This window comes from Vitis riparia, chromosome 10 (assembly GCF_004353265.1).
Source record: "Vitis riparia cultivar Riparia Gloire de Montpellier isolate 1030 chromosome 10, EGFV_Vit.rip_1.0, whole genome shotgun sequence".
NCBI lineage: Eukaryota > Viridiplantae > Streptophyta > Magnoliopsida > Vitales > Vitaceae > Vitis > Vitis riparia.
The window spans coordinates 7,945,348-7,960,837 of NC_048440.1; the positions used below are offsets into that span (position 1 = coordinate 7,945,348).

The window sequence follows — 15,490 nt, forward strand, 5'->3', positions numbered from 1 at the left end:
ATTTGAACAAAATATATTCATATAGATTTATTAACATTATCACTAATATATATATAAAAAAAAATTGGAATAAGATTTATTTAAAAATTATCACAAATAAATAATTTTTTTTTAAATATGTATTTCATATATTATTCTAATAATAGTAAAAATAGATTATATAAGATTTATTTACAATAAAATTTGTTTACCATAATCAATAATTATTTAGATAAGAATGGGATTTATTTAAAATAAAATTTATTTACCATGCAACAAATAGTTTTATAATAATCATTAATTATTTAGATAAGAATAAAATAAAATAGCCAAATCAAATATTATGTTAAAAAGTAAACAAATTATAAAAAATATTTCTATCATGTTATCTTAAAGAAAAATTAGAAAAATATTTATTTCATGTAGAAGACAATACTATCGGTTGAAAAATAAAATTTACTAATATCATAGGAAATTTGAAATTTTGTTCACATAATTAAGTTTTTTTGGTGGCAAATTTTTAACATAATTTTACTCCTAAATACTGTTTTTCCATTCCCAAAATCACTAAAAGCACTCATAAAATAAGTACGTGCTCCCAATATTACAACTAACACTATCAAGATAAATCCTTCCTTTCCATAAATTTGTAATTTTGATCCAAGTGAAATTAAAAAACCATCAGGGTCTAATTCATTTGTATCTTTGGTCTCATTGCTTTGTACTTATTGCTTTGTATCATTAGTCATGTACCTTGCTTTTATTGTTTTATAATTAATCTTATTATTTTGTACCTAGATTTTATTGTTTCGTACCTTAGTTTCATCACTTTATACTTATATCCCATTATTTTGTATCTTAGGCTGTTTAGCCATGTTTTGTACAACTTGTTTTTAAAAAACATTTGTAAATAAAAGAAAAAAAAAAATAGCTTTTCAGTATTTCTATAAAAGTAAGAGTGTTTAACAAATTGTTTTTAAAAATAAAAAATAAAAAACTTGTATGGATAAGTTGTTTTTAAAAACAATATTTTTGTTTTGGTTTTGTTAAAACATTGCAAATTCAGTTTATATAATATAAATTAAATTTAATTCAAGTATTATTAAAAATGAAGATAATTTTGTAATTAAAAATAAATTAAAAATAAATTTCTTTTTAGTAAAACCTGAATAATAATATTAATGCTTTTTGTGTAGTATTGTTTCGATTAACCATATCTCACTTGTTTCAACTCCGAATTGCGATCCATTTAAAGCGTTGAATTCTTGAATTCCTAAGCTTCAAAACCATATATGATTTGACCTTATCAAATAAATAGAAGTAGCCCCGATTTTGGCTCAAAGTTGACATCACTATGTCGACATCCACTTTGCACAACCTTGCTTCATTCAACCATATCTCCCTCATTTCAACTATGGATTGCAACCCGCTTGAACCATTAGATTCGTGACTTCCTAAGTTTCAAATCAATATGTGGCTTGCCCCAAGAAACTATTAGGAGGTAGTTCCGATTTTGAGTTCAAGTCAACATCACTGTGCTGCCAAGGATCTCAAACCAAAAACTTTCAAGAATACTTCTTTTTTCTTTAACCACCATAGAATCTCAAAAAGAACTTTCAAGATTCCTTATTTTCTCTTGGGTCATCATAGATGGATATAAAAAACTGAAATTTTTACAACAATGAAAATTTCTATGCTCCTTTAATGGAGCTTACAATCCATTTCTAGAAAAACAAAGATTTTTACAACCAAATAAAAAACCTATACTCCTTATAGGGTGTACAACCCAATCTAGAGAACAATATGGCATAGATCATATTCATTCAAAAGAACAAATAACAATCAATCACAATTATAATCATTGTAATATTTCAATTGAATAAATAAAAACATTTCATTCATTCATCCCTTTAGGCCATGGGATGAATAAAACAACCTTACAAAATAAAGTTAGCATATCGTAGAATAGATCTAACATGCTAGAACCTACCCTAGAACTTTGATACTAGTTGTTGGAAACCTTGGATGACTCTGTTCCCATGCCCTGGGTCGTGTAAGGTGCATGCAAATCTATCCTAGGCTCTCCAATTAATCTATCACAACGGATAAATAGGTATTCAAAAACTAATATTGATACCATAGAAAACATAGATCTAGAGAATAAAGTCACATACCTTTGATATGAATATTCTCGGATCAATTCCAATCGATATAGATAACTCCAAAGTCATAATAGATCCCGTAAATACTATGATCTTCCGCCTAATGACTCTTCCTTATGTCTAGGCACTAAGATGGTAGAGATCTCAAGGGTGGAAGCTAGGGTTTTCTCTTTAGACTGAATGGGAGAATGACAAGACTTGAAAACTTTGACCTCTAAAGGGGTATTTATAGGCTTCCTTCTAGGCTTAAGTGACTTAAGCCTACTTTGGGCTTGGGTCACTTAATCTAGCCTAAAAAGATTGCTAATTGATTAATTAACAATCAAAGGCCTAATTAATTGATTAGCCCAGTTCAGATATACCACTCACTTATCCCTACTCAACCTTGCATAATTATCAAAACACTCTTATGCACAAAAGTGGACCAAAAACCCATCCAACCCTCATAACTTATGCCAACAAAGAACATAAACTCAGAGCGGTAACCATTGGGACCCATAGGAGTACCGGCTACCTCATAATCAAATTCTGAAATTGACTCAACATCCCACTACAGAAAGTTAACTGCATTCCAGTACCCTATGTATATTATAACGAAACACCAAGTGCTTAGGTCCGTGACCTACTATCCACTACATGCATACTCCTTATGAACTAATGTCCATAATCTAACAAGGTAGTGTTATCACCTGTTAGGATTACCTCTCAAATCCTTGGATTACAAATCTCACTTATTATGTGATCAATTGACATACTCTAACTCCAAATAGCATATGTCAAACTTTGTTTAAGGAATTATTGTGGCCACATATTTCATGATCACATGTCCTTTGGATCACCTAAGGGGACACACTGTCTCAATCCCATGAGATATCATGGTGCCTTTATTGGGAATGGTTATCACCGCTAGCCTCCATCAACAATGACCCAATCCATAGGGATATGTGACCACTTTAGAGTCTCACCCATAGGTCAAATCTTTCTGTTGATTTTGGCACAGACTCAATATCCTCTCAAGGTTGAGAGTCCATGCAATATTGTAGCTTAGTGATTCACCATAGGTCCTATCTAGTGTGCATCACATACACTAGTACAATCACCATGGGAAACCCATCATAATGGTCAAGACAAGTCATCCCTCTAATTAAAAGGTCGTGCACTACAGTCTCTGCTGGATTGCCCAAATCTATAAACCAATTGTGAACAACTTATCTACTTATAAGGAACCCATGACTTGTATCTTCTGTGCAACTCCTAATGCACCCAAATCATGTACAATGTAAGAGACATGGGCTGAATGCTCAAATCAATGTTAATACACCAAAGGGATAGCAAAGGGATAATTAAGTCTAACTTAATTACATCATGTCTTACTTTTAGGGGCTCAATCCCAATGGTGAACTACCCTCCATTAAAGGTAATGTTACCAAGCTATATGAAGATAATGTTGTATACATTGCACATATTAAAGAATGATGTATTAAGGATGATAAAATTAAGCATATATGACCCAAGTTCTTTTACATTCATCACCTCCAAAAGAGTTATCAAAATGCTATTCAATGAGTAAGATCAAATGATAATTTACCAGATCTATTCACAAAGGCATTTTCAACTGCAATACTCAAGAAGCTCATTAGAATATGTCAACTCAAAGATCTCCATACTCCGCTACTAGAGAAAATATAATCATGTCAACATGAGGGGGAGCTAATTAATAAGAATATCACTACATTGTACTCCTTTTTCCTTCATCTAGGCTTTGTCTCACTAGGTTTTTCTAACAAGGTTTTTAACAAAGCAATTGTAGTAATTCAAAATAATATTGTACTCTTTTCTTTCACTAGGGTTTTTCCCATAACGTTTTTCCTAGTAAGGTTTTAATGAGGCATATTCTATAATCATCCAATGGGAAGTGTTATAAAATATGAGAATTTATCGAATTATGGGAATTTATGGATGATCATCCATATTGATGCATATTTCTTTGTGACTACCTATAAAATGGTGAGACCTCTAATGAAAATTCATTCGTTTTCTTCCTACATTCTAATTTCTCTTTTTCGTTTTCTTCTCCTTCCACATTATTATTTTACAACAATTATGCTTTTATTTTAAATAATGTTTTAAATGGAAAAAGACATTCTAAATGGAAAAAGATTAAGGTGACGTTTGTTTTTTTTGGCTTAATTCTAAATAAAACTTATATTTAACTTAATACTAAATAATGCTTAATAGTATTAAGAATTAAGTTGTTTGTTTTTTCAATATTTTATTTCTATTAAGTATTAAGTTGTTTGTTTTTTTATATACTAAAAACCAATATCTTAATATTTTAATGTATTAAAAAAAATATAATTTAACGTATTTCTAAAAAGTTCAAAACAATAAAATTGTTATAATAAATAATTTATCATTATCATTCTTACAAAAAATAATTAATATATTTATTTTTTATATAATTAAAATAAAATATTTAAACTTAATAATCTGAAAAATAATGGATTGATAAAACCTAAATCAAATTAAAGAAAAAACATAATAATTCATTAAAACGTTGTGTTTTACTCGCACCACCTCAGTTACGGTTTGGCCTGGAGTGAGCAGTGAGCTTCATGCCAAAATGGTGCGTTTTGAGTTCTGGTCACCAGTTAGAGTTGGGTTAAAACGACCTGTTTTTTGTCATTTGTGCAGAAGCAGCAAGCAGAGGAAGCGATGGAGACGAAGAGCAGCTCAGTCACGTTGCTCCACAATGCTTTGATCATGACAATGGATTTTGAGACTCGAGTGTTCTACAACGGCGCGATCGTCGTTGAAAAAGATCGAATCATAGCCCTAGGTCAATCTCACAACATCTTCAACCAATTCGTGAAAATGGAACGACTTTCCAACTTTGTAATCTCGGATGGAGAGTGATAGAGGAGGAGAATGAAGAAATTATCGCTTTGGGGATGAGGTGAGGGTTGAGGATCGCCGATTGCAGAGAGCTACAAGGGATGGGTGGGCTAGGATTGGGCTAGAGTTGCAATCATATTTGGGGGAGGTTTAAAAAACTGATTTTTTCTATTTAGCCAAAAAATTTAAAAATTCAGTAATAAGTCATCAAAAACTAAAAAAACAAACAATCTAAATTTTGAAAGCAAATTGCTTTCATCAAAAAGTCAAAAAAACAAACGTCACCTAAGTGTTTTAATTATGAAGGTTTGGGATATGCTTCTATCGATTGTCCTACTCCTAAGGGCATTAAAAAAACCCATGTATGCTTCTTGGAGTGACACTAGCTCTAATGAGAGTGATTCCACAACATTTGAGAATAAAAGGTATGACACAATTATTTTTTAGCTTTTGTTGCATCTATTAAATCTGAACATGACTTAAAAGCAAGAATATCAAGTTTAGCAAAAATAAAAAATAAAAATTATGACCTTGATTAGCTGCTTGGAAATATGAATTGAAAAGGGGGGGTATTTTAGGAATATGAAAAATTGTAACGGCTACTTGGAAGACGACCGTTGGAAATGAGGGCTCTTAGAGGCTCCAAAGTCCGAGGCAAATAATATAGAGCAAGGTGGCCGCGTTTAGCTGACACATTCGGAGGGGTTCCTTATCCTCACCTCGGCGGCACCAATTCCCAGTTCGGAGATCACAGCCATGAACATCTTCAGGAAGAAAACCTCACCTAAAGGTGAATGCTTTTCTATGCTCTAGGGTTTTTTCTTTTCCACTCATCAACATTCATTTCTACAATTTTTCTGATATTTTTTCTTCAATCCTCACACCTGTTTTCTCCACCAAAATAAACGGAACTACTGTTGTTTCACTAGGGTTTTACTTGGAGGGTGAGTTTGTGTCTTCAGAGGTTGCTACTTTTCTTCTTTTTTTTCCTTTTTTTGAGATTTCGTGGCTCTTTATTTTTAAAATTAAATTTATTTGTTCTCTTTTGTTTTTTCTCGGGAAATTTTTATGCTTTCCTTAGAAACGAAGAAATGAAAATGGGCGTTTTTTGGAACATAGGAATTTCCTTCTGGATTCTTCGTTGTTTCACTTACCTGTGAATTGTGATTTTGCCTCTCAGCCCGAAACGTTTTGTTTTGTTTTCTTTTTCTGACCCGAATTTGGGTCCAGTTTGGAGAAAGGTTTTCTTTTCATGTCATTTTGTTTTTCCATCTCTTGCCTGTTTGCTGGGAAAATTTGGGGAGATGAAGGAAATTGAAAGTGTGAGTTAGTTCCTCTGTTATTTCGGGCCTGAGAAAAAGATACTTCACTCAATTGGACTTATTTACAACCATTTGATTCTTTGAAGTTAATGCTGAATTTTTTTTCTTGCTATCTGGGCAATGAAAATGAAAGCCGGATTTTATTTTATTTTTTCCTTTTTGGGCATCTTTCGAAATTTGATTGGGGCTGAAAAATAAATGATCGTGTTTACCTTAACAGATGCACTCCGGACAAGCAAACGAGAAATGTCTGTTGCAACAAGAGGTATGCATTTTTTTCCCCTAAAAAAGAGTTCTTATAGATTTCTCTTAGAATTTCTTAGGATTTGATTGGATAAAAACAAACATCTTGGCTGAGGATGGGATCATAGTTTGAATTCTTTAAGTTAAATAATAACGAATTGAATTTGTGTTTTTTGAAATTATGAAATTTGAAATATAAGCAAACATTCCCTTATGCATGATACATGAAATGGAACCAATTACACTTCTAGAGCAAATGACCTAATAGATAAAGAAAATATATGAGCTTCATTTTTCAAGTACTTGCAAATATATACATCATGCTTTTGCCAAATTCTTGGCCTCTCTACTGTCTGCTACATATGAGTATGGTTTCAGTGTTCACATGGATCATAGCTTCAAGTTTTAAAAAAATGGGCTTTGTATATACATATATACACACACATTAAAAAGGCTCTCTTCAAACTATTTTGAAAATAGCCCTTTTTGACCATTCTATTCTAGCAAGATTTTTCTTAAAAATGAGAAAAATAAAAATAAAAATAAAAATCTTTAGAGCTAAGCCACATATTGTATATAAAGTAATAGGTTGAGATGCGATTTCATCTTATCGATACAAAGCTTAAATTTTAGGGGGAGACAGCATCTTCATCATGTAGCTTCATATAAAATACTAAAGCCACAATTTCATCATAACTTAAGCTTTAAAAAAGGAAAAGGAAAATGAATATTGTCAGCATTTGTCTAAAAGGGGCCTCTTTTGAAAAATAGTTTGATACAACCTCAAACTTCAATTTTAATTTTTTTAAAAAAAGAAGATAAAAATATTTTCAGCGTGGCCTGAAATTGTCATTTAGAAAAATAGTTTAAAAAGATGCAATTTTTAGTACATTTCTTGAATCAGAAAGCCCATTTTAAGATTAAAGTCCATGGAACGCCAAGTACTGTTTGGGTAAAATTTTTAGCCCATGATTTCTGGTCTTAAAAGAGAAAGAAAACAGGAAGACGGGAAAAACATTTCCATTTTGCAACCTTTTGAAAAAGCCACATGAAAATTAAGGGCCAAACAATGAAAATCGTATATAAATATGTAAAGATACTTCAAAAGACAGGAAACTGAGAATATTGAGATGCAGATAGACACCTTAAATAAAAAATGGTCAAACTTCTCCAAGAGAGGATTGCAGACATTTATCAAATCATGCCTTGGAAATGCTTGAGTTGTTAGTGGTACATGTGCATTGAAGAGTGGTAATGATGCTCCAGCTCTAATTTCTATGTTGCAGTTAGTTTTCATTTTATTGTCATTTGCTTTACTCATTTTGTAGGTATTGAACGAGAGATTTCGTCCCTGCAATTGGAGGTATTCTACTAATGCTAGGCAATGTTAATGTTTTGATAAACTTAGTCATATTTCTTTTTCTAAGATCTTGCTGACATACTGTTTTCAGGAGAAGAAATTGGTGGCCGAGATCAAGAAAACGGCTAAAACTGGGAATGAGGCAAGTTTGTTCTCTCATAAATTGGTTTTTACCTGTTGGTGCATCATATCAAGGTCTAAAGTGACAAGCCTATCTATGCTCATTCTTCTTTCATGTTCTGCAATTGTATGGCGTATAACAGTGTTCTTTTCTTTTGTTTTTTTCTCTTTTGTCAGAGTAGTGTATAACTGTGTATCACTAGTTTTATGGCTTAAGTATTGATCAGGGAAAAGCATTGCAAAAACAACTTCATGTTTGCTCAATTAGGTATAATAAAGTTGGACACTGCATGCTATAGGTCAGCATGGAGCCTTGACCTCAAGAAATAAGTCTCACCTACCGCACTCTTGATATCATGCAAAGCCAAAATGTCTGCAATTCATTTCAATGAAACAGTGTAAATAGGAAGTTTTTTAGGCTTAAGTGATTGATGAACACATCAAGGCAAAGCACCTCAAATCCTGCAACATAAACATGAGGCAGTCCACTTGAAGAAAGCTGAATGGCACAAATTCGGGCCAGATGAAGCTTCAGCATCTATATATGAGGCATAAACCTTTATTGACAAGCATGTCTTTCATCACAGATTAGAAATAACTGGCTAACTCATTTTCAATTTTCATTTACCAAGTTGGGTTATCTCCCCAATTAACTTATCATATTTTAGGATTTTGTCCTTTTCCAAGAGTGCGCTTGTCAGGCATGTGACAGACTTTGGGCAAGTGAATTACCTTAGATTTTAAAAATGTTGGCTATATGAGTTGGATGAACAATAGTCAACCAGTAACCATATTGGTTCACCAATATGAGTTGATTCACTATATAAGAGTGAATTCCCTTAGATCTTATTGGTTCACCAAATCATGTAGAAAACTTGTTTCATTATCATTATGCTAAGCTATAACTGAGCTACCACCTTTGGTAATGGTTCTTTGTCAAGTCATCTAGATATCTGGAACAGAAATATCAAACAGTAGTGGTGATCTCCCACTACTGTTGAAATAGACCCAATACTAAACATGCCCCTTACAAAAATATTTCTGGGTTGTCACTTACATTGTAGATTTAACAACCAAAGCCAAATGCATGGTGGCAAAACTTTATTTCGGTCCTGCCTGAACTTATCTTAATTTTGAAGTGAGTTGCTTGGAGCTTTGTCGTCTTAGAATCTATTAGACTAACCATTCTGAACAGCCCTAATTTCCATTCTGAACAGCCCTAATTTTGAATTGATTTGCTTACTTCCAAAGGGGGGGCCTTATAATCTCACTAATCTTAACTTTGAAGCCAGTTGCTATTACGAATTATTTTCCTTGGTTTACCATTGGGACTTTGACCCTAGAACCTCCCAACGTGCCAACCCTTTACCACTTGAGCCAGGCCTCAAGGGGTTTTGAAGCCAGTTGCTTTACTTCTATAGAAGCTTCATCATCTTCTGATGTTAATTCTTAACCATCTATATCTACCACCTAGGCTGCCACCAGAATCTTAGCTCGTCAACTTGTTCGGCTACGGCAACAAATAACTAATTTGCAGGGGCATCATGCCCAAATCAGGGGTGTAGCAACTCTTACGCATAAACCCCAACCCCTTTACCACTTAAGCCAGGCCTCAAGGGCTTTGAAGCCAGTTGCTTTAGCCTCAAGGGCTTTGAAGCCAGTTGCTTTACTTCTATAGAAGCTTCATCATCTTCTGATGTTAATTGTTAACCATCTATATCTACTATCTAGGCTGCCACCAGAATCTTAGCTCGTCAACTTGTTCGGCTACGGCAACAAATAACTAATTTGCAGGGGAGTCGTGCCCAAATCAGGGGTGTAGCAACTCATACACAGGTCAGTACTAGAAGAATCTTGTCGGTGATGATTATAATCTATACCATTTCATTCTTCTAAGTATCAGCCCTTTGGTTGCAACTTTTCTAGGCACTGTATGCCAGTACCTCAATTTCCACTGGGATGAAGGGCGCAACTAAAGCAATGGTGGCCATGAACAAGGTATGAATCCTAATTGGACAAATATCCTGCATTGTAGATTGACTCTGTCCATCAAAAAAATGGTTTTTGCATTAGAAGGTGTGCAGTTCAGTTGACAAGTTTGGATAAGCCTAAAAGAAAATTTTATACATAAATTGGATCTGTTCACACCCACTTTTTTACCTTGGCATTTCTTGACTCTCGTTAAAATGGATTTTCCAGCAATTGAATAAGATTCCACAAGGTTTAAGTATGTTCTAAGAAGTTTTTTTTATAGTTGACACAGTGTAATTAACAGTTCATTTGGTTTTTAATTTCAGCAAATGGCACCTGCAAAACAAGCTAAAGTGATCAAAGAATTCCAGAAGCAGTCAGCACAAATGGATATGACGGTAAAACTAATTAATTCTTATGGTTACTGCAGAACAGTTTCATATATTTTTTCCACCACCTAGTTAAACTTGCCGGTCTGTCAACTTGTCTAGCTAAAAAACTTTCTAGGCAAGATAAGTTTGGAACAATTGCATAATGGGTGAGACTGAATAAAATTGGTTTCAAGGATGATAAAATGTTTACCTGCTAAAAACTTGGTCATCTCACCAATAATACAAGATAGACAATCACCATTAGTTGGCTCTGGGGTGTGTGTCACTCTGCACTTTTCAGACCTTCCTCTCTTTACAGATAATTTAAAATTACATAGAATCACATAGTCGCTGGGCTGAATTGTGCAAAATTTGCTGAGATATGTGCCTCCCTAGATGATCTGTCTGTCTGTCTGCTTATGAGGTGTATAATTTGTCATTTTCCTCCCATGTAGATTGAGATGATGTCAGAATCCATTGATGAAACTTTAGACAAAGATGAGGCCGAAGAGGAAACAGAGGAGCTCACGAACCAGGTGGAACATTGTGTCAGACTTATTTCAGTTTCTTCTTTGAGTCTTTCTTCTTTCTCTCCCTTAACTTCTACCTTTGTATGGTTGATCTATAGGTTCTGGATGAGATTGGCGTGGACATTGCATCACAGGTTAGTTCCTTTGAGAGCAAACACACCACATGAATTTCCTTGTAAAATTGGTTTCTTATTTTCAACAATGTTATCAAGTGTCTGATCCTGGTACATGTTTCCAACAGTTATCATCAGCTCCAAAAGGCCGGATTGGATCAAAGAAGGTCGAAAATGTTGTTCCTAGGTATGTGCTTCATGACTTTTGGATAATGTCCGTATGAACTTTGTTGGGAAAATAAGAAATTCTATTAGGCATGAAGATGATACCTTTATTCTCAGAATAAAACCAACCAATGATTCATATATATTATTGCAGTAAGGTAGTTAATTTTACTCTAGTGCACATGTTAAGATACTCACCTGAACTTGATGTGTGCAGCTCTGAATCTCCCGATGTTGAGGAACTCGAAAAGAGGTTGGCCTCTCTGCGACGTATCTGACCTGAAAAGCATAGTGATTGGCTCCTGCTCAGCAAAGTAGCCTTGTTTTTTTTTTTTTTTTTCCTTTGTAAATTTTGTCCAGTGGAAAACGAAGCAAAATGGGTGTGGATTTTTACTTCCGATGCAGACAGATACTAATTTTAATCGCCAATTATGGTGGATATATATATAGAAGGATGTTACAAACTTTTCTCGAAGCATGGTTTGGCCTCTTTTCATCTCATTTAGATTAATTTTGGCTGATGCAGCCAAGTTTGTGGGTGTGTTTGTTTTCTCCTGACTTCCTAGTTCCAAGCGTTAGGCCCAGTTGGCCATGTTTAATCATGCTTGTTTTTAAAAACTATTTGTTAAGTAAAAGAATAAAAACAGTTTTTGACAATAAAAAACAAAAAAAATTGTTTGGACAAGTTGATTTTAAAAATAATTTTATATATCCAATTTATATATATTAATTAAATTTAATTTAAGTCCTATTGAAAATGAAAATAGTTTTGTAAATTACAAATAAATTAAAAAAATAAATAGTTTTAGTAAAAAATAAATAAAAATAAAAATTAATCATTTATTTACAAATTGATTGGATTTGAATTCTAGTGACAAAATTCAAAAAACTAAAATTATATTAAAGAATTTAAATTATTAATTAATTTAGAATCTATTTAACTAATAAAAAAATTCAAAAAATATACCAATTTGTTTTATTTTTTAAGTGATTAGATTTATTTTTTAAGTTCCAAATTATTTTAAAAATTTTTAAATATATATTAATAAATTTAATACAAATCTTGCTTCGAAGTTCATTTTTCTTGTGACCAAAGTTATAAAAATATGATTATGTGTATAAAAGAAATAATAGTCATTATGAATAATTTTTTGTATTAATTAGATCACTATTCTAGTTTTAAGTTATTTTTTTAAAATTACTAGGCTCGTTATTGAATCTAAAACTTTAAATTTATTTAATTTAAAGTTTATTTGCCTAATGAAAAAAAAATGGGGCAAATAATGATTTTCCATGGTAGAGAAACAATAGAGTTGTTTAGAATAATTTTTCTCTACAAATTTTTTATATTAATAAGATCATTGTGTGAGATTTTAAAAATTATTAGACTTGCTAATGAATCCAACACATTAATTCTTAATTTGATGTTTATTTGTCTAGTGAAAAAAAATCAAAAATTAATAATTCTATGTTGAAAAGAAACAATAGATTGTTACCAACCAAATTTTGTCCATAAATTTATAATACTAATTTGATCACTATTTAAGTTATTTCTAAAATTGACTTAATTTGGAGTTTATTTGTTTAATAAAAGAATTGAAAAATAGCAATTCTATGTAAAAGAAAAAACCAAAGTTGTTCTAGACCAATTTTTGCTAAGAATTTTCTTTTATTAATTGGATCACTATTTGAGTTTTAAGTTATTTAAAAAAATTATTAGACTTGTTAATAAATCTAGCGCATCAAATCTTAATTTAGAGTTCATTTACTTAGTGAAAAAATTTGTAAAACTAAGTCATTTAAAATGAATTTTGGTCTATAATTTTTTAATGTTATTGACTTTCATGATTTTTTTAGTATTAATTAAATCAATTCTTCAATTTCAAATTATTTTAAAAAATGAATAAATTTTATGTGTCAAATATAGTTTGATTTAGAATTTATTTACTTAATGAAAAATTTTAGAGAAACTAAAAAAAAAATTAGAAAAACACATGTAATTTAAAATAATATCATATTTAAAGATTTATGATATCAATATTAGAATGTGAAATGTTCAATTTTATTTGTTTTTTTTTTTTTTGTTTTTTTAATTTCTCTATGTTTTTATTTTGTCTTGTAAAAATTGAAAACTCTAAAAAATGCTTTCACATGAAAATTAAGGTAGGAAGTCAAAAGTCATTATGCAGATGATTTTGGTTGCAACTTGCAACTACCCTTGCGGTGTTTAAGGTAGGAAGAAATGTGGTGGTATCCATAATCTAGAGCCTCTATCCAAGCGCCCTTAAAATTTACATTTGCACCTTAAAATTTTGCATCTGAGACTGATTTCCAAATGTTGGTTTTAGCATTGACTTGGTGATATTTGTGTGATCTTCTCTTCAATATGGGTATATATCACATCTATAGCTATGATGGAGCTGAGATTTGAGGGGCAGTAAGACAAATCACAGGCCCAAAAAGAACCAAAAGAAAGACACCTCTTATTTATGATTTCGGAAAGCATATTTTGTAGAAATCCAATACTGATACAATTGCTCTGAATATGCAAATAAATTAAGCCCCATGAAAACGAAGAAAAAAAAAAAAAAAAAAACTTGAAAACCAAAGCTATTTTCTTCTTGTTCCCTTTATATCTAAACCCAAAGATACAATCAAAGGGAACAAAATGTCAAGGGTCCTATCATTACAAATTGTATATTGATTATGGACTGCTACAAAAACTCTGGTTGAAGACCCTCCCTCTGCCGCAAATCAAACACCTGGAAAAAAAGAAGTGATTTTCCAGCAATTAGCAACTAATAAGAGTTACAAACTCAAAAGTTTTCTGTGACTCAGATGATTTTCATTACATGTACAGAAAAACCATTAAGCAGAAAGATAAAAAAAAAAAATTCTCTGTGCTCACTAGAATACATATTCAGTGAAATTGAAAACTCGAAATGAAACAATCCAACGAGGCCACTTGTCTTTGATGTGAAAGTATTGAGCATAGTAACAGGGCAAAAAAAAAAAAAAAACAGCAAATTATGTTTTATCCACAAGAAAGAATGTATACAATTAAGGATTATTGGGCAATAATTAATAGACTGCATATATTACATATTTGTTTCATCTGCATTAGGGCTGAAATATTATACTTTTTTGAAGAACTTTTATTAATCAAGTTTAAACTTCAACAATTTGATTTGTCATGAGAGGCCAAGATTATCGTAGATATGATAAATGCAAATAGCAGTTCAGGAATATTTTCACTTCAAAGAGTGACACTGTGTCTCTAACCTTGTTAACCCAAAGCAATCACTCCAATGAATATGGTGAATATTGGTTCTCGATCCTCAAATGGTCTCTTCAAATCAGGTTAGTCTTCATCAGAGGAATATCTAAATTGCTCCTCTAAACTAACATCCATCAACCAGCTTCAGTACCAAATCTCTTCACCAAGAATTCATCAAGCTGCCCTGAGTTTGGGGTACCAGATTTACCCAAACTATCAGAAGGTAATGATCGGATGCAGCCAAGAATGTGTTGAACATCCCGATACAGCCTGACATAAAGATTAAAAAGGTGTTCCATAAATAAAATACTGGAAATCAATCCTAAAGAAAAACAAAAACCACCATGATATTTGATGTTCATACAAGTACCAAATTGAAAAAGTACCTGTTCCTTGCTTGTGGGGTGTTGATCTCTAAGTGTGAAAATGCTTCTGAAATTTGAGAATGGAAAATTATAACCACTTGCCTACAAGTAGAAAACGTGATGTCATTACTTTGCCGGGATGAGTCAGACATTCAGTTATCTAATAATACACAAGAACCAAATTTAAAAACTAATTCCTTTGGAGCAAGTACTAATTAGAATACATTAAGAGGTTGTGCTAGATGGATTTTAATATACCAACTTCTTTTCCATTTCTAAGTAATCAGAACAGCAATGGGAATTCATCTAAACCTCAATAAAGATTCCCTGGGAAGAGAGGATAATCCAATGGAGTGCCTCAATAAACATGCTTGAGAAGGACCTTAGCAAGCTAAGTCAATAGAAATCTGCAATTATTTCCAGCACATCTCCAACAAGATTGTAACCTCAACATTGGGAATCGCACAAAAATATGTAGATAATACACTAACACTTGTTCATGTGAGTTTCAACTGAACATTGTTGGCTCAGGAATCTTAACAAAGCAAACTGCACCTCACAATTGAAACAAGGTTTCTCAAATTACAGTACACTGCAAAGTAACACCTAGTTTCATG

The 15,490-nt window shown here is 32.2% G+C and overlaps 2 protein-coding genes across 3 annotated transcripts in view; one reads left to right on the plus strand and one right to left on the minus strand.

Annotated features, from left to right (window-relative positions):
* The first annotated feature begins 5,718 nt into the window (after positions 1 to 5,718).
* Positions 5,719 to 11,709, plus strand: LOC117922915 (vacuolar protein sorting-associated protein 2 homolog 2). Its single transcript, XM_034841137.1, has 11 exons — positions 5,719 to 5,826; positions 6,579 to 6,623; positions 7,930 to 7,964; positions 8,053 to 8,103; positions 9,813 to 9,917; positions 10,008 to 10,079; positions 10,379 to 10,450; positions 10,879 to 10,959; positions 11,052 to 11,087; positions 11,195 to 11,253; positions 11,449 to 11,709. Exons 1-11 carry the CDS (start codon positions 5,793 to 5,795, stop codon positions 11,507 to 11,509), a joined length of 651 nt encoding a protein of 216 aa, XP_034697028.1. The 5' UTR covers positions 5,719 to 5,792; the 3' UTR covers positions 11,510 to 11,709.
* A 1,983-nt stretch (positions 11,710 to 13,692) lies between these two features.
* Positions 13,693 to 15,490, minus strand: part of LOC117924388 (vacuolar protein sorting-associated protein 54, chloroplastic) — a 51,423-nt gene continuing 49,625 nt past the window's right edge. For both annotated transcript variants that reach the window (XM_034843014.1, XM_034843013.1), the window contains 3 exons: positions 14,895 to 14,975; positions 14,514 to 14,778; positions 13,693 to 13,993 (listed from right to left, as the gene is read on the minus strand). In XM_034843014.1, the coding sequence (XP_034698905.1) occupies positions 14,725 to 14,778; positions 14,895 to 14,975 (135 nt within the window). In that variant the 3' untranslated portion in view covers positions 13,693 to 13,993; positions 14,514 to 14,724. The remainder of the gene's footprint in view (positions 13,994 to 14,513; positions 14,779 to 14,894; positions 14,976 to 15,490) is intronic.

Coding starts and splice junctions, on each gene's coding strand:
- LOC117922915 (XM_034841137.1), top strand. CDS start 5,793: ATGAACATCTTCAGGAAGAAAACCTCACCTAAAG. Junction 9,918..10,007: donor GTGTAGCAACTCATACACAG/GTCAGTACTAGA, acceptor CAACTTTTCTAG/GCACTGTATGCCAGTACCTC. Junction 10,451..10,878: donor CAGCACAAATGGATATGACG/GTAAAACTAATT, acceptor CCTCCCATGTAG/ATTGAGATGATGTCAGAATC.